The 16961-nt window shown below is 43.5% G+C and overlaps 1 protein-coding gene across 1 annotated transcript in view; it reads left to right on the forward strand.

Annotated features, from left to right (window-relative positions):
• The window catches only part of LOC126522682 (1-acyl-sn-glycerol-3-phosphate acyltransferase delta-like), a 38788-nt gene extending 21827 nt beyond the window's left edge, over positions 1-16961 (forward strand). Inside the window, exons 4-8 of the mRNA XM_050171458.3 lie at positions 936-1097; positions 4623-4776; positions 8819-9006; positions 11318-11516; positions 13025-16961. Of these exons, the coding sequence (XP_050027415.1) occupies positions 936-1097; positions 4623-4776; positions 8819-9006; positions 11318-11516; positions 13025-13182 (861 nt within the window). The 3' untranslated portion in view covers positions 13183-16961. The remainder of the gene's footprint in view (positions 1-935; positions 1098-4622; positions 4777-8818; positions 9007-11317; positions 11517-13024) is intronic.

Raw genomic sequence — 16961 nt, forward strand, 5'->3', positions numbered from 1 at the left:
TGGGGTTATGATTAAGTGGAATGGGTCACTCTGCGAGTAGCACTCTGTGCCCGATTAAATTGTCTTGAAAAGGTGACAAGCACATGGGTGTGTGTGTTCAATGAAGGAGTATGGCACACTTTTTCTTTTAATGCTGGAAAGGCTGCAGCAATTCTTGCTTGCGATTTGCATGAAAATTGTGCAACAAAGGCTGTATGTTGCTTTGGTATTGCATTGTGTACCATAGACACTTGGGGTAGTGTGTCATATTTGCATAGTACCAGAACATGAATGACAGGAAACAACAAGATGGTGTCTCATGTGCTATTCCTCTGCCATGCGGCGCAACATACGCTAGCCAAGCGCAGGAACAATAAAACAATAGTTATATCTGGTCGTCTAGACTTGCGCTGTAGGGATGGGAGTTGTGTACCATTGTTAGAAAAAAGCTACAGTGTTGTGCAGATCTACTAATTGATTGACTAGAGAAACTGTGGAAGCTGTGGAGATTAGAAATTTGCAAGAAGCATTGTGTTTTGCGATTCAAATTTTGATTCATTGTGATTGTGAATCAAAGGATTTGTGATTCTTATTGGAATTCAGCATGCATGTGTTGTAGGCTTGGTTATGCTTTCTATTGTGCCCCCTTTTGCTGATGTGTGTCTCCAGCTTATCACCTATAAGCTAGAATTTATTTTGTACTTTGTGAAAAGAAGTTTTAATTTGTTAGTGTGCCTTGGTGGTCATATTGCTGTCCTTTATCCTTCGTGTTCTCTGGAGCCGTTTGCAAGCCATGACAAACTAAGTATTCCCACAATACGTTTCGGTCATGCCTGCAATTTGGTGCAATTTGCTGACATTTATGCTCACTCGGTTACTTTGGTGGCATACCTGCCAGCACATGATGATGGTAAGTGGCGACAAGAACATTGCCTTTCTCTCATTCTCTTTTGCAGAACGCAAAGACCTTTGCCAAGAAGTCGTTGATGTACGTTCCTATTATTGGCTGGAACTGGGCCTTGTCAGAGCATATTTTTCTGGAGAGGAGCTGGGAGAAGGACTCTCAGACCATCGGCGGGAAGCTGGATAAGCTGCTCGATTACAAGGACAAGATCCTGGTTAGTTAATGTGCCATTGGCTGCAGGAATGTGCTACAGATATCAGAAGGATTGCTGTTTGAGCTGCCTTCATGTGTAAACAGAACTGCAATGCTGCTTGGTAGATTTCAGATTAAATCGTGTGGTGTTTTGGTTAGGCAGGGACAGTTGTGCAGAGCTCACAATGATGGCAATAGCTAAGGTTGCCATTCAGACACTTGTATGGGAAGATGGGGTAAAATGCTGTGTTTTTACCAGTAATGCCAGTTATATCTGCGAAGGATTAAAGCAATCAACTTCATACTTAGTTAGGTTGTAATATCTTTGCTCCCGGTCACTTGAAGGTCATACTGGTGTTCTTACGTGTTCCAAGAAAAAAATGTATTGTGTGTGAAGTTGAAAACTGCGGGAAAGGTGCGAAAAATTAGCATGAGACTTTGCTTAAAAGCTGAAGCAAGTAGGTTCCAAAGACTTGAATAAAAGTGTGCCTATGTCATCATTGCCCACACACATGAAGGATTCTTTAGTGCAACTTTTTAGGTAAGCAAAAGAAATACTATATTCTCTGTTGACTGTAGGGCTAAGTGCCACAGCTCTGCTATTAGTACCACCGCTCTAGGAGTAGAGCAATTTATTTAATTCATACGTAGTCCAGAGGCATTGTAGTATGTCTGCTATTGCAATGACCTAATGTCACGCTCAAGTAGCACTCATGATTTCGTTCAACTGATCCTTGACTTCTCACTTACTCAACTTCTGTATGAAGCCACACGTCAAGCAAACATTTTAGATCTTATTTTCACATCTGCATCTGATAACGTAACCTTTTTAAATTATAACACTGGGTTTAGTGACCTCTTGCTTCTGTCTATTGTATTCAAGATACCTGCCTGTTTATGTAACATTGTACAAAAACATATTCTCGGCTATAACAAAGCAAAGTTTGACCCTATTAACCAGGGTCTTGAAATCTTTTGCAAATCCTTCCTTCCATCGTTGTCCTCTCGCTCACTCACAGAAAACTGGTCTCTTTTCCAACAAAAACTACTGTATTTACTTGCATAATGATCACACTCGCGTAATGATCGCACCCCTAAATTTTGTCTTCAAAATTTGATTTTTTTTCTTTCCCTTGTAATGATCGCACCCTGAACTTGTCGCAGCGATATGTTGTGTGCCAAGTCTAGCTAATGATGATCGTGCTTGCCATCTGTCGAATGCTACGCGAACGACTCTTGAAGACATATCAAGCAGTCTGCACGCATCCAACATTCTTAAGCAGATGCCCCATTTCATTCCTTTCATCACATTCCGCACTTCCGTGAAAAAAAAAAAGCTACAACCAAACTTGCCTCAGCTTTATTATTTGTAGGCTTCATAATGGTGTTGGTGAACAACAACAACATAAAAGGGCGCCTTTCGATTCCTCTCGTCTGCACTCGTGGGCACGTAACAAATTGCGAGTGACAACGATAGTCGCCACGTTTACACTGATATGTTAGAAGTGTACCCTATTCATACGCTGACGCTTGTAATGAAGCTAAGATATTCGCCCACCTTTAGCGGAAACGTGCCGTATTAGGATAACAGTGAAGACAAATGCCGCAGTTTCCGCAGCATGCCCGCCATGTGTTTCTATGTCACTGGCAGCTAAGCGCGGCCATCTCTGTTTCTGTCCCCTCAAAGTGGACATGGCTACGTTATTGTCGCAAACTTGCCGATATTAACTATATTATTCATTACTGATACGGAAGAAACTGCGTTCAGCACGTTCGGCTTGCTCCGCCAGCCGCCATTTCTGTTTTGGTGCCCCGCACTGACTGCTTGTCATCCCGCTGCAAATGCGGAATGAAAAAAAAAATTTTTCTTTTCGTGGGAAATTTAACCCGCGTAATGATAGCACCCCTGAATTTGCATCATATTTTTTTTTTTTACAAAAAAGCGCGATCATTATGTGAGTAAATACGGTAACTGAGCTGGTTCAGGCACACATACCACGTATCTTGTTTAGAATGCACTTATCTAAACCATGGTTCTACAGATCGCTACGCACCGTGAAAAATAGAAAGAAATGGCTCTTTAACGGTGAATTCCAATGGCAGATTCAGAGCACTTCCGCTAGTAGCTTTTCTGCTCGGAGAAAGTATATTCCATTGGGAGATTGAGGAGTGCCTACTGTTTCTTATATTGGCGGATCGAGAGCAGCTCTGCCTCTAGATCCACTCCACGGAGCAGTGCTCTCTCCTCTGCAAAAAGTGACAGAGTCGACTGGAAGTCACTTGATGTCAGGCCACCCACAGCCAACGTACCGCTTTGGCGTTGCATGCCCGTGAATTTGAATCACAATCACTCAGAAGAATTGAGTGGTGCTTCGCATCATCAACTTGCACTTTTACTGCTTGCGGAGAGTGATGATTCATCTTGCTGAAGTTCCGAATCGGCCAGCTCCCGTGGTTGGTCTGACAACGAAGAAGCTTTGAAAGCTAGTGTATTCAAGCAAGCTTTAGACATCATTTTTTTTATGAATGGTTGCTTTCTCTGATACTTTTCTCTTAATTACCTGCACGCTTCTTGCTAACTTCTGTATTTGGCAGTGTCCAGAGATGTACCATTACTTTTGTAAAATTTGACAGTGTGACGATCCCTTTACATTATGTATGTCACCATCTATTCCAATAGTATATATGACATTTCGCTAACTATTGTGTTATGTCACCTTGTTTTATGTACTTTAGTATTTGTATGTATTCGTAATATTCATAATTAGTATTAGTATACTAGCTATCTCTTTCCATTCTTTGTAATGCTTCCACTGTCAGTGACATTTTCTGTACCGGATACCGGTGTGCCAGACATCGCCCGCATCTTTCCACCCGCATGGACGGCGCCGGACGGCAGCAAACGATGTCTCACCTGTGCAGGTGCACGAGTCCGGGTACTTGTTTTCGCAAATGGCGATTGTGGCCAAGTCTTCAACATCACCGTCTGTCTTGTGTTCTGCTTTGTAATGCGATCAGTGAAGCACCTGGCAAAACACAAGGGGATGCCTCTACGCTGCTGCGTGCGAGGGTGTGAGGAAAGTATTGTCGGGCGAGACAAACCGTGGGACACTTTTACGGCAGGGCCGAAGCTTCGTATGCTATGTATTTGCGCTGGGGGCCCATAGCGTCCAACGTGGGCACCTTCAAAGTGTGTCTTCGTGTATAATGTATATATACTATTGCATATATTGTATATTGTATTGTGTATTGTATATTGTATATATTATATATTGTATTGTATATATAAGATATTGTATATATAATACATACAATACTCCTGCTGCACCCTGTGAGGTTTGTTGAATAAATAAATAAATAAATAAATATTAGTGAATTGAAGCTCACTACAACTGGTAAAGTCATTTTGGAGAATGAAAGCATCAAAAAGGGCTGCAAGGGCTGAAAATATTCCATGCAAGATTGCGCATGAATGCAAGAATAGACAATGTAAAGCTTACCTTTAATCTCGCTTCCTTTCTTCTTTTTCTTTTGTCTTGTTTACCAGCTATTGATGTTCTCGGAGGGAACTCGGTTTAGCAAGGCAAAGCATGAACTCAGCCTGGAGTTTGCAGCCAAGAAAAACTTACCAAAGTTGAAGCACCACCTGCTTCCAAGGCCCAAAGGCTTTGTGTACTGCACACGCCACTTCAAGGAAAGAGGTTTGTTCCTCTACCTTTCTTTTTAGCAAGTGTTCTGGATTGTGTGACATGTTGCTCAAATTGAGTGCACAAGATGACAGAGAAGGGGAAGACAAGGCGCTACTAACAACTGTAAGTCGGCACACTCACTCAGGAGTTCACTGACTCATACTTGATCCTCACTCTACACAGGTATGAGACAGAGCGTTACTGAGTGCTGAGAGGTGTGAGTGGTCGTGAGTGGTCGTGAGTTTGAACAGTAGTGAGTGCTGGTTAACATGAGTATGAATGAATGTCGGTGGCAGTGAGTTTGGGTGGACATGAATGCCATATGTACTCGTGCAGGGGCCGCACCCCCACTTTGGAGGGCAAGATTTCGGGAAAAAAATTCAAAACGCCTTGCCGGAAAGTGAAGTTCTGTTGCTACTAGATCACGTTAGCTGCTTTTCTGTTGACGCTGCTCAGGCCGGTGCTGCCGCGCCATTATTTCTTTGTGTGGCGCATTGTCTCGGCTGTGTTGGCGGTGTTCCCAGTCAGATCAGTGGCATTTTGCCTCTAGAGGAGTGAGCCCTGTTTGGGTCAGCACTGGTCAGGGATGATGGGCAGGCATCTGAGGTCATTTACTGCAGCGTTATGTCATTTGCACCACTCTTACTCTCTGCCACAGTTGCAGAAACAGTATGAACCTTTAGGGGGCTGTCATCAGCCTGATTTGTGTAAGGGCCGCACCGAACCAAGATTCTAGAAAAATAAGTGCGGCTTTTACACGAGTATATACGGTATGCATGTGAGTGTGCTGGTGAGCGGGAATAGACGTGTAAATGGAAGTGATTATGAAGACAAGTGAGTGCTGGTGAGCGCGAGTGGGCTTGAGTAAGAGTGTGAGTGACTGTCAACTAGTCTGAGTGCACTTGAATACAAAGCCTGCAAAAAATGGCAAGTGAGTACCCACGTGGTCAGCCGACCTTGTCTAACTACTGATGGTCTAGTGCACATGGTCAATACATATTATGTACCAGCATACAACAGGAAGCAGAAAGGGCAAAAAGAAAACAATACATACAAGCAAAACCATCTTTCGCATGTTGCTACCGAGGAAAAAGAAGAAAAAAACAGTATTTCCTTTTTTTGACAGGGAAGCAAATGGGCAGCTCACACAATTGTTGCTTCTACTACTTATCTCAAATGCTTCTGTGATTTTTCTAGTCACCCGATTGTCATTTTTGGCCCAAAACTTGCACTGTACCGAGCAATGGCTTACAACCACAGTGCATGCTGTGTTTGCTAAACATTGTTGCAGTGTACCCATAACCTTTGGGCCTTTGCCTGTCTGTTCTATACACATTGCATAATCAATGCCAACTAGCCCATCACTCTGTCCAAGGTGCTTTCCAGACATTTTTGAGTATTTTACATCCTGCAAGGAATTTGAGATGTACTCTTGCACAAAAAAGCTTTCTTTATTTGAGGTCTGTGATGTTCAGCTGACGCTCCAGCGCCGAGGCTCCAGCACGAAGTCTGCCATTCAGCTTGTTCAGTAATAGCAGTCAACTTCCTTCCATCAAAAAAAATGAAAATACAGTAAAATCTCGTTACTACAAACGCCACATTACCAAAATTTTCAGATTTACGAATTTCTTTTAAATCCCCACCAAAACGCCTGCATTTTCAATGTAAAAAGCTTTCAGTACTACAAATTTCAGATTACCGAATATTTCAGAATAACGTATGTAATTTAATCCCATAATCACTAAGATGCTTCGTTAATACAAAGTTCCGTTGAAGTTTCGGTACCATATCCCTGAGGCTTACACCTATCATCATCATCTGCAGCTGCAGCAGCTATGTGCTGGGGAACCCGTTTCAACGGGTACAGTCCCAGCAGCATCAGCGTGAGCGTCGCGTGTGCTCATGTTCAGATTCTCCTACTATGTCGTAGGCCTAGTGTCACCATGTTGATAGCGATCGACAGGAGCTGCGAAGTTATCGGTGCTGTGATTGTGCTGTGGCATTCGCTTTGCTGACGATGAGTTCTCCTGGCCCCCGCATTATAAAGAAGCGACGCCAGTTTTTGCTCAAAGGAAAAGTGGATATTTTGACACAGCTGAATGCTGGAAGAAAGCAAGTCGACCTGTGCAGGGAGCGTGATATTCCCCCGTCAACAATGGCAACGATGCTCAAGGATCGGGAAAAGATCATGAAATTGCATCGAGAGTTGCAGCTGGCTCCCTCAAGAAAACGCTTGCGGCTTGGCAACTACCAGAACGTCAACAACGCCGTCCTCACGTGGTTTAAGGATGCCAGACAACACGATGTGCCCTTGCCAGGCCCGATCATTCTAGAGAAGGCGCTACAGTTCGCGGCCACCTTGGACATCTCCGGTTTCGATGCAAGTGCCTAATGGCTTTACCGCTTCTGGCAAAGGAATGGCATTGCGTGGCAGGTTGCTTGTGGTGAAGAAAAGGCAGCAGATGCCGAGAGTGCGGTTGCCTGGTGGAACGAGCGCTTTCAAGAGATCATGGAGTCTTTCTCTCCAGACGACGTTTTCAACGGCAATGAAACGGCATTCTTTTATCAGTTGTTGCCTGATAGAACAATGAACTTCAAAGGCGACAGGTGCAAGGGCAGTAAGAAATCATGTCTCCGCTTATCGCTTCTGTTCTGCTGCAACTCCACGGGCACGGAAAAACTCAAGCCCCTAGTTGTTGGCAAGTCTGCTAAGCCTTGCTGCTTGAAAAACATTGTCTCGTTGCCTTGCGACTACCGAGCCAACAAAAAAAGTGTGGATGACGCGATAATTGTTCACTCAGCGGCTGCTGCAGCTCGATGACACAGTGAAGAAGTAAGACAGAATAGTTCTCCTCATCGTTGACAATTGCTTGGCGCATATCGTGAATGTGCGATTGAGCAATGTGCAACTTGAATTTATTCCCCTGAATTGTACTTCTTCGCTCCAACCTTTGGACCAGGGCATCATCAGATGTGTGAAGGCCGAATTTCGGAAGCGTCTTGTGCAGTGTTTCCTGATCAATATTCGACTGAAGCTGCCCACACAGGTAAACATCTGTCAAGCTGCAGAAATGCTTACAGGGTCGTGGTGGAACGTGAAGGCAAGCACGATCAGCAACTGCTGGTGAAAGGCAGGCCTTTTAAAGGCTTCACCTACGCCGCAAGACTGCGAGGACACAGAGGAGCTCAACCCAGAACTGTGGAATGAGCTTACCGAGAAGCTTCCTGTCGACACCGCGGTGACCTTCGATGATTACCTTGACAGTGACAGCGCGGTGGCTACATCCGCGGAGCTCACCATCGTGAATAAAGTGTGTGAGCAAGAAGAGTGCAGTAGTGACGAAGACGATGCCGACACTGGATCAACACACGAAGAGGAAGAGACTTTTTCCAGCTCGGATGTTTTAGTTTTTCTAGAAAAGACATGATCATTCCTCAGGCGCTCTAATGATGTCACTGATGACATTCAGAGGAAGGTCGAGGATGTAGAGGCGTTCGTCCTGCAGCGGTTGCGGTCTACTCGCCAGAAGATTACACACTTCTGCAAGCAATAAGTTGTAATTAAACTGTGGCCAGCGTTCTCATTTATTATTTATGTACGAACACGTGCATCTGCTGCAAAGGTATGTAATTTTCATTGTTGTGCTACATTACTGACATGAAAATATTGGTTTTTCAGTACTACGATAATTCAAATTAACGAATTAAATTCGGCGGTCCCGCAATGTTTGTTGTAACGAGATTCTACTGTAGTCTTGAAAGACCGTTCTACTTGCAGAAACAAATTTTTTGTTGCGCATTTAGTGTCTCTTAAAAGACTGATGAGTGATTACACCCACCAGCACCAGTGACAGTCCTTGTTGGGTGTGGAGAGTGCATGGTGCAGTGTTAGAGAGTGTCACATGCACGCGCATCTTGGAGGCAATAAGTAGAGCAAAATACGAATTTTGACACTGTGAAGAAGTGTAGCATGCATGCACTGTTGCCTAATGTGGGATGGAAGAAAATTTATCTTGGTTAAACGTTTACTCCAAGTCGCACTTTGTTGTTGCAGGTTCTCGAGCTGTCTATGATGTGCAGGTGGGCTTTCGTCACTCCCCTAACCCGCCCACGATCAAGTCTGTCCTCAATGGCCACCCATTCCTGGCTGATCTCTATTTCCGAAGGGTACCACTTGACAATGTGCCAACGGACTCTGATGAGCAGTGCACCAAGTTTCTTTATGATCTCTATGTTGAAAAGGTATGTCCAATGTACTTTGTGGCCAGTGTATTGACTGTTACGGGATGTTTCTGCAACCAAAATGTGCTTGCCATAAAACTGAATGTGTGTAGCTCCAGTTTTGCTTGAGGCAAGTTCACATTCCTGGTGCATCGTAGTAGGAGCAGCTGCTGCTGCATTAAAATTTAAATTTACTTAAGTCAACATTTCACACTTGGATTAAGATTGACCTTGTTGGGTTAGGAAGTCTGTGATTGCAAACGCATTGCACAAGTGTTGCGAACTGTGATCTTCCCCCCTGCTGCTGCTAATGCTCGCGTAGTGCAGACTGAACACTTCATGCTGTGCTCTTGGAAACAAATGAAATGATGAGTGTGCTCTCGCAAAACTACCAAGAGGGTGAGCAAGAGACCTGCTCTCTCACTAAGGCTGCACCAGACTTCCAGAACAGCCTAACAGCAGCAATATTGATGATTCTGCAAATGCATTTAAAAGGAGCTCATAATAGCTGTTACTGTATAAACATTTGTTACTCTTGAGTATAGATTTTCGGGTGTTACAAAAGGGGGTGGCAGAGACCATGCTTGCACATTATTTGCATGCACTACTTCCCACTTAAGTTCAGTCAAATCTTGATAAATCGAACACGGATATATGGAATTATTGTGTATATGGAACATCTTCTATATCACCTGGAAAATCGCATATGTTTTTAATTTTTCATTTAGAATGGGGTCGGACGTAGAATGGTTATGTCGAATTCTGCTACCCCAGACCACGTGCCCTCTGTTGACAGGCGGTGAACTTTCCCGCAATACCCTCGAAGATAGCGGTGGCACGATGGGCGTTCCTGTCTGCTGTGCACTATACCTGCACACATCGATCGTACCGAGGGCGCCATTTGAACGTAGCGGCGTATGCACGCGGCGGCTTGGCTAGTGCGACAATGTCAACCACGCATTGCATTTGCCGCACTGACTCCTCCTCGGTGCCACGCTCTGCACCTGCCACGCCTCGTAAGGACTGGTGGTTTGCATCCACAAAGACGTGCGACAGCGCCCACTCACTGGGCTCACTCATAGATGCCTTGGTAGACGCCACTTAATACTTTGTTATTGATAGTGTTTCAGTATGCTTCGATTGACGGACGTGGAGATCGCAGCAAAAGTAGCGGCCAGACGAAGACGCTGCCGAGGTTGATCCCGCAAGCGCTGATGTTGCCCCGCTCCTGACTTCAACTGGGGCTGTAGCTGCTTTCACCTTTCTAAGCCGCTACTGCGGCACGATAGAGGGCACTGGCATATCGCTTGTGGGTCATTTAGACTATGTTTAAGCGCGCGGCTGCTAATAAGAAGCAGGCTAAGCTGCTGCAGTACCTTCAGCCAAATAAATAAATACTTTGTGTGAAGCTTCAAGTGAGTATTTATTGTACCACGATTGGGGCACGATTGGGGATCGTTGTTCAGAGAGCATGTTCGGTTGCATGTGCACGATTGGCCTAGGCTGCGCCGATTTAGCACAGCTGATGAAGTCGGCGTTGCCTAGGCCGATTGCATGCGGCGCAACCAAACGAGTGCTCCGAACAATGATCCCCGATTGTGCCCATGGTTCATTTATTGATTTGCAGAAGACTTTAACAAATTTTTCACGTGATTTTATATGTCAAATTCTTGCTATATCGAACTATTTCGCGATCACTGCGCTGTTCGATATATCAAGGTTGGACTGTAACTGCATGAAATAAAACTCAAAGCTTTCTGAAGTAAACATGGCACCAATGCTGGAATAAAGAAAAGATCCAGAACAGTTTTATTTTTCCTGGTATGAAAACACGGGCGCATAAAAAATGGACACGAGAAGAACGAGTAAGACAATACAAATGTCTGTCCTTCTTATGTTGGTGCTTTGCATGCATGCCTTTCCATTATCTCTACCAACTTGCTCAACTTTGTTACAAGATTTATTTCATATATCCAGTCATCGCATCTTTTTTCACTGATCAAATGTGGCCCATCTTTATAACAATGTGGCGGGCATTTTGTGTGCAAACTTTACAATTTGGTAAAGCCTCACATGAATGTGCTCCTCATTAAATTAATAGAGACTATAAGGTAACATTTGCGCATAACCTGCACCCCGACTTTATTTTCTTTATTTTCGCATTTCTTGGGCTGCCTACAAATACATGGAAAAAATTTTTTTTAATACTGTCGCTGTCCAAAACAAAATGACGTTTGATTCTCCTCATGAATTTGTCATTACTGAAGGTGTCCAACTTGTGGTGTGGGACTAAAAGCATTTATTTTGCTTTGTGTGACTTTGGTTGGTGCAGGACAACGAGATGGATGACTACCTCAAAACGGGCAAGTTCCCCGGAACGGTCAGGGAGTTGCCAGTACGGATCTGGCCGCTCTTCGTTCTGTGCTTTTGGAGCCTGATAGCTGCAGTGCCCTGTCTGTACGCCTTCTACGCTGTCCTCACCAGCGGCAGCACGGTCACTGTGGTTGCCTTTTCCACATTCATTGCCCTGTGTGGGTAGCTTTCTCATGCTTGTCTTCATGTTTTGTTCCTTCGTACGCTGCCTGCTTTCTTGGACACAGAACCTTTCATTAGAAGTTCTTAACGTGGTGTAAGGGTACTCGTGCGAACACTTTGCTCAGTGAAAGTGAGCCCATGTGAGCCAAGTGAACCCTTCAGTGGTGGCATTGCTTCTCGAAGGGCATCTCTCCAAGGTCATAGTTAATAGTTGTTGATTCAGTTTAATACAAAGTGGTTTGTCTCCCCATTTAATCAATGAAGGTCATTATAACCACAGAAAAAGCTTATTCCTGATACATTGTGCCTGTTGAATCACAGATGCTTACCTCATTCGTTCGTTAGCAACCCCCATTAGACAATTTCAAACCACTACTATTTAATTTGTCATCCCGATCATGGTTAACATAGCTAACACAGGCAGTATGTGGTGCGGCCAGTGCACACGGACAGTGTGCTTGTGAATGTTAGTGTGGTATGGGAAAGCCTACTTGAAGGTCTTGCCCTACTGATGCTGACTTCTGCGATTCATCTACAAAAACCCACCATGCACACCTTCCTCAAGTGTTATTCGGTCGCACCATGTGTGGAAGAGTTCTTTTAACTTTTCGTGGGCCAAAAACTGCCCGTCTCGGAAAGGACAATTACTTTTCTGTTGTTGGCATTGCAAGATGTTCTCATATTCTTTCATGTTCTTCACAGACAAAGAGTCCTACCATGATAAAACAGAGCAGTTTCTGCAGCAGAAGGCAGGCAGTAGCAGTGCTGTTCTGAAATGGGGCCTACATCGGTGCCTATACAGGTGGTGCACGGTGCATATAGTCGGCAACAAGTGAAGCATGCAAAACGAGTTTCTCCCCCAGTAGCCTGCTGCTCATTCTTCCTGACTCTTGGCGCTGCCAGGAGATTAGTTTCCTCAAGGGTTTTGCAGCAATGCAGAGGCTGTACCCCCGTGATTTAGCAACATCAAACATGCTGTGGTCACGTGCTAAACACTCGTAGTGGCCAAGATCGGCCGGTGTAGTGGGGAAGAATAAAGCTGGCAACATGAATACGGATACAGTAACAGAGACATTGAAAAAGGTTTACAAGAAGTATTGTCCCTACCTCTTTCTCAGAGAACCTGGTTGCCAACCCTAGAGATTGCAAACGCACACACGTCGCAACTGGGAAGGCGCGCAAGAGATGGCTAAGTAAATTTCTTCTTAGAAATCATTATCGCTAGCACTGCAAAAGCAGTTAGTCCCCCTCCCTCACGAGAAGGACGAAGCTCACAACATGTAGCGCATAAGCAAAGTGATAGCTGCATATAGGACACTAAGCAAGAACAGAGAATCGTACAATGCAATCCACTAGCACATGTGCACATGGTTTTTTGAGACACATATCCTGACTGCATTATCTGACTGTTGTAGAAATATTATCCCCGAGTGCTCAGAGATAGCAAGTTACTTATTATCCAGATACTAGTATTAAAGTGACTGTGCATGTTTTTCACTTACAGTGCTCTCCGTTCTTCACTGGATGGTCGGCTTGTCAGAGATTAAGAAGAGCTCGACGTACGGGACCACAAAGCCTGCTGCTCCAGGGGCGGATGGTGAGAAGCCACTTGCAAATGGTGATTTCAGTAGAAAGGACCCCGTCATCCGAAGTTCATCGTAAGGTGTCACATCAAAAGACTCTAAAAGAACATGTGTCAACTCTGTCATGTGCACACACGCATCGTAGAGATCTGTGGTGCAGAAAACTTACCTTTGTGATGTCCTTCCCGACTTTGTCATTCGTTCTTGCGTGTCATGTACATCTCTTTTGCTAATTTGAGTCATTATGTCCAACTCGGGTAGTATACTGCTCGTTTTAGCAGCCTGTATGTTTTCTTCTTTGAGGCATAGCAAGTGTTTACTGTGTCACATTCAGGCAAATTTGAGAGGAATGGTGTGATTAGTTGTGTGTTTTCCTGGCACTAACCTAGCCTAGCTACTGTTAGTACTTGTTAGTTAGTGCTTGATGATTGCTTGCAAGGAGATGTTATTGTGCCTCTGTCGAATGCCCCAATTGATCCTTCTGCTGTTAGACTTGTGAGTGTTTGCAGAACTTTGTAAACTAGCCTGCCTTGATTATTAGTCGTATGGACAGGGCATGTGAGTGTGAATCTTGATCCAGCGGCTCCTTTGGCAATCGCAGCTTAGGCAGTGAGCTGCTTTTTGCCAGCTAAAGAAAAAAAGTACTAGGCTTTCCTTGTACCTAAACTTTGTGTTTGTCATGTTTGCTTGAACTTGTTTCTCACCTTTTCCTGACCAAAAAAAGACATATAGTATGTACTTTTACTGTTCCTTATAATTATCACCTTGCCATGTTATGTGGAATCGTTTTTGTGAGCCTGTTCTTTATCAATTGTAAAGAGATTTCAGTGACCCTTCCTGGATTGCCTGTTAGCTGTGATACACTGTTTGACCATTGAAAGCAATTCCCCCCCCCCCCCCCTTAAAGCAATTTATTTCATTTCATAGAAATACTATGGTGGCTCGTAATGTATTCCACTTCCTTATGTGGTGTTAGAGGAAAGCCAGCTGCAAGCTTATGGTTCACTGACCGATAAGTTCTGGCGCATTGGGCAACGCAGTTTAGTTGTTTTAAAATTAAGGAAATATGAAGAACAGAAAAATGAAAACTAGGCTCTCCAGTTGAAGGCTTGCATTTTGTTACTAGATGCTCATGTTTGTCACTATCTAACTTAAGGTTTAACTTGAGTGTTTCTGTGCATTGAACATTCTGTACGCTTGTTTGAGTAGCCTAGCTAAGTGTGCGTTTACCTTCACTTTGCTGTGTGTCTTTTTGGCTCTTTTGTGTTCAGACGTGCAGTGTGATTGATGCACACCTGAGTATGGAGGGGTTGGCACATATTGCAGAAGGACAAAATTTAGTCACATGTAGCTTACACATGCATGGACCATGGACTTTGTGCATGCCTACTCATCAGTCATAGTGTGAGTACAAAGTGGGACTGTATTTCTATTTTTACACTGGAGTAATAACGGGGAAATATGAATTTTTCACAGTTTAACACCTCTTACAAAAGTGTGAAACTATGGCTTTCTGGCAAATATTATTCTGAAGTGTTAAAGCATTATTAGCTATATATGTGTTGACATGACGTAGTCTTATGAAAATGAGTATAATGATTTAGAGGACACATTTATAGTCTCCTGATTAAGCATCTGACTTTTGTTTTCATTTGAATTTCACTCAAAACTTTTTAAAAGAGTGTTTAGTTTGTTAAATACCCTCGTTCTTGGGCCTATAGTACATTGCTCTTTCAATTTGCATTGAGATCTAGCAGTGTTAATTTGCTAGCATGAGTCATAGCAGTAGTGCATACTGCTTGCTACATTGCATTTGGAAATCTCTCCCGTTAGCTTTTTATTTAATTGCGAACTCTGGCTACAGTTTCTGCAATTTGTGTGGCTTATGCAGTTTGTATTGCGGTAGTATTAAGCGGTAGCCACTTGTGACAACCACATAGACTGCATTTCTAGTGTATCTTTGGTTATGCTTCATTGCCATAAGGGGCGTCCACTTCCTGCAGCACGATAAATACATTGTTCATCAAAGCCAAAGTATCTCTACCGGTAATCACGTGGGAACACATTTTGGTCAGTATTATGACATGCTGTAAACTGGACACACCTCGACGCTGGACAATGTCATGCCTAAAATGCATCAGAACTACATTCCTTGTGTTTGCTGCATTATCCTTTAGGAAGTAGGACATATCGTAGAATTCCATTTGTTATTAGAAACGTATGTTTAGGAAATTTCGCTGTGTTTGGCCAGACTGTATACAATGCTGGGCGTACATGCTTTCTTTTTTCAAGCAAGCAGTGCTGAAAGTGTTGAAAGATAACTGCCTGGTAATGCTTCTGAGCATGCTTTTGCTCTTATGCCATGTGGAGATGAAAGTGCTGTTTATATCGTGTTGTGTATCACTTCATTTATACTAAGTGCAATATTATTTGACTGTACAGTCTTCTTTTATGTAATTAGAGTATTGCCTCAAGAAAACTTATTGTGTGCAAGACTGCTTTGCTTTTAAAATGTCAAGTGGTTGACAGGAGATTTGAGAACACGTGTTATGGTTCATAGTGTACATTCATGCACATAATCTGCCCTTATGTGTCACCCGAACACATGAGCCACAATTCTGTTAGCACATAACCCACATGAAAAACCACATAAAGCAATACTCAAATCTCTTATGTAAACAAGCCCGCACAATTATTGGCCCAAAGCAAAGTAGTGGAAACAACATTTCTAACATCTCATGGGTGCTCTGTCGACTTCACTCCAAGGCACTCTGTATTGCTGTGAAGCTGCATTGCCAGGCAAATGTCTTGCTTTATCATCGCCATTTGGTACATGAAACTTTATTGAATTCCTGATGCAAGTAATACATGCTGAGTGTGTTGTGTGCCCTTCCTTACCAACTTGCCCAATGGATGTAGTGCTGTAAAATCCCGTGAGGTAGCCCAGGCAGGGGGATAAAGGCATGGGCTATATTTTGATGTGTCAAAGTTGAGGGAAAGGAGGAAGGCTGGATAGCCAGTGTGATTGACCAAGTGGCAGTGTCGTAGCGAAATGTGATGGGAGAAGGTCCCGGCCAGCATAGAATAGTGTACAAATATACTCGTAGGAGTGCAGTGTAGCCTTTATTTATTGCAACTCACTGTTGCACTTTGCTTGTTTGGTGTTGATAGATGGAAATGTTTACCTAGCTTTTGTCTGCTGGTTTTACCAGTGGCCTTTAGGGGGTGCATTGCTAGAGGAGGTTGGGGACGAAATTAAAAATATTTGCAGCATATGCATGCAACTCTGTATAAGTTAATCTTTGTAAGATTCATGACGTTACTTTTGTATTCTGTGTGCCTTCAAAATATTATGCATGTCTAAGGGGTTATTGCAATCTGCCTTCCAAACAATGTTGCTCATGTTTTTCTTATCTCTACTGCCTTGGGTTGAGGCAGTTTGTGTTTCAGCAGATATAGACAGTCTTGCAAGAAACAAGAAGTTGCCCTATAAAGTGGGTCACCTCATGGGATTTTTGGTACTTTTTTGTTCATGAGGGAATCGCACCTTCCTATGCAGTCGCATTGTTTGGAGTTAAAATGGTATTCATGGTGTTAACGCACATGTGCTGTACAGGCTCCTTTTTTTTTTAATCATTTGAAGGCTTATGACACTCGCGCAGCGAAGCACTCGGCATGCAGTTTGTCATTTGCGTAAAAACGGTTGCACAGCCAATGAGGCATGCGCCTTTTTAACTTGCATTCAGCTAGCACTATCACACGTGTACTTTCCTTGTGAAGTGTAAGAAAATTATTGTATTGATGTTGTTGAGCATGCAGTTAGAATAATAATAATATATGGCTTAATTATCACACACA

The sequence above is a fragment of the Dermacentor andersoni genome, chromosome 6 (genome assembly GCF_023375885.2).
Source record: "Dermacentor andersoni chromosome 6, qqDerAnde1_hic_scaffold, whole genome shotgun sequence".
Taxonomy (NCBI): Eukaryota; Metazoa; Arthropoda; class Arachnida; order Ixodida; family Ixodidae; genus Dermacentor; species Dermacentor andersoni.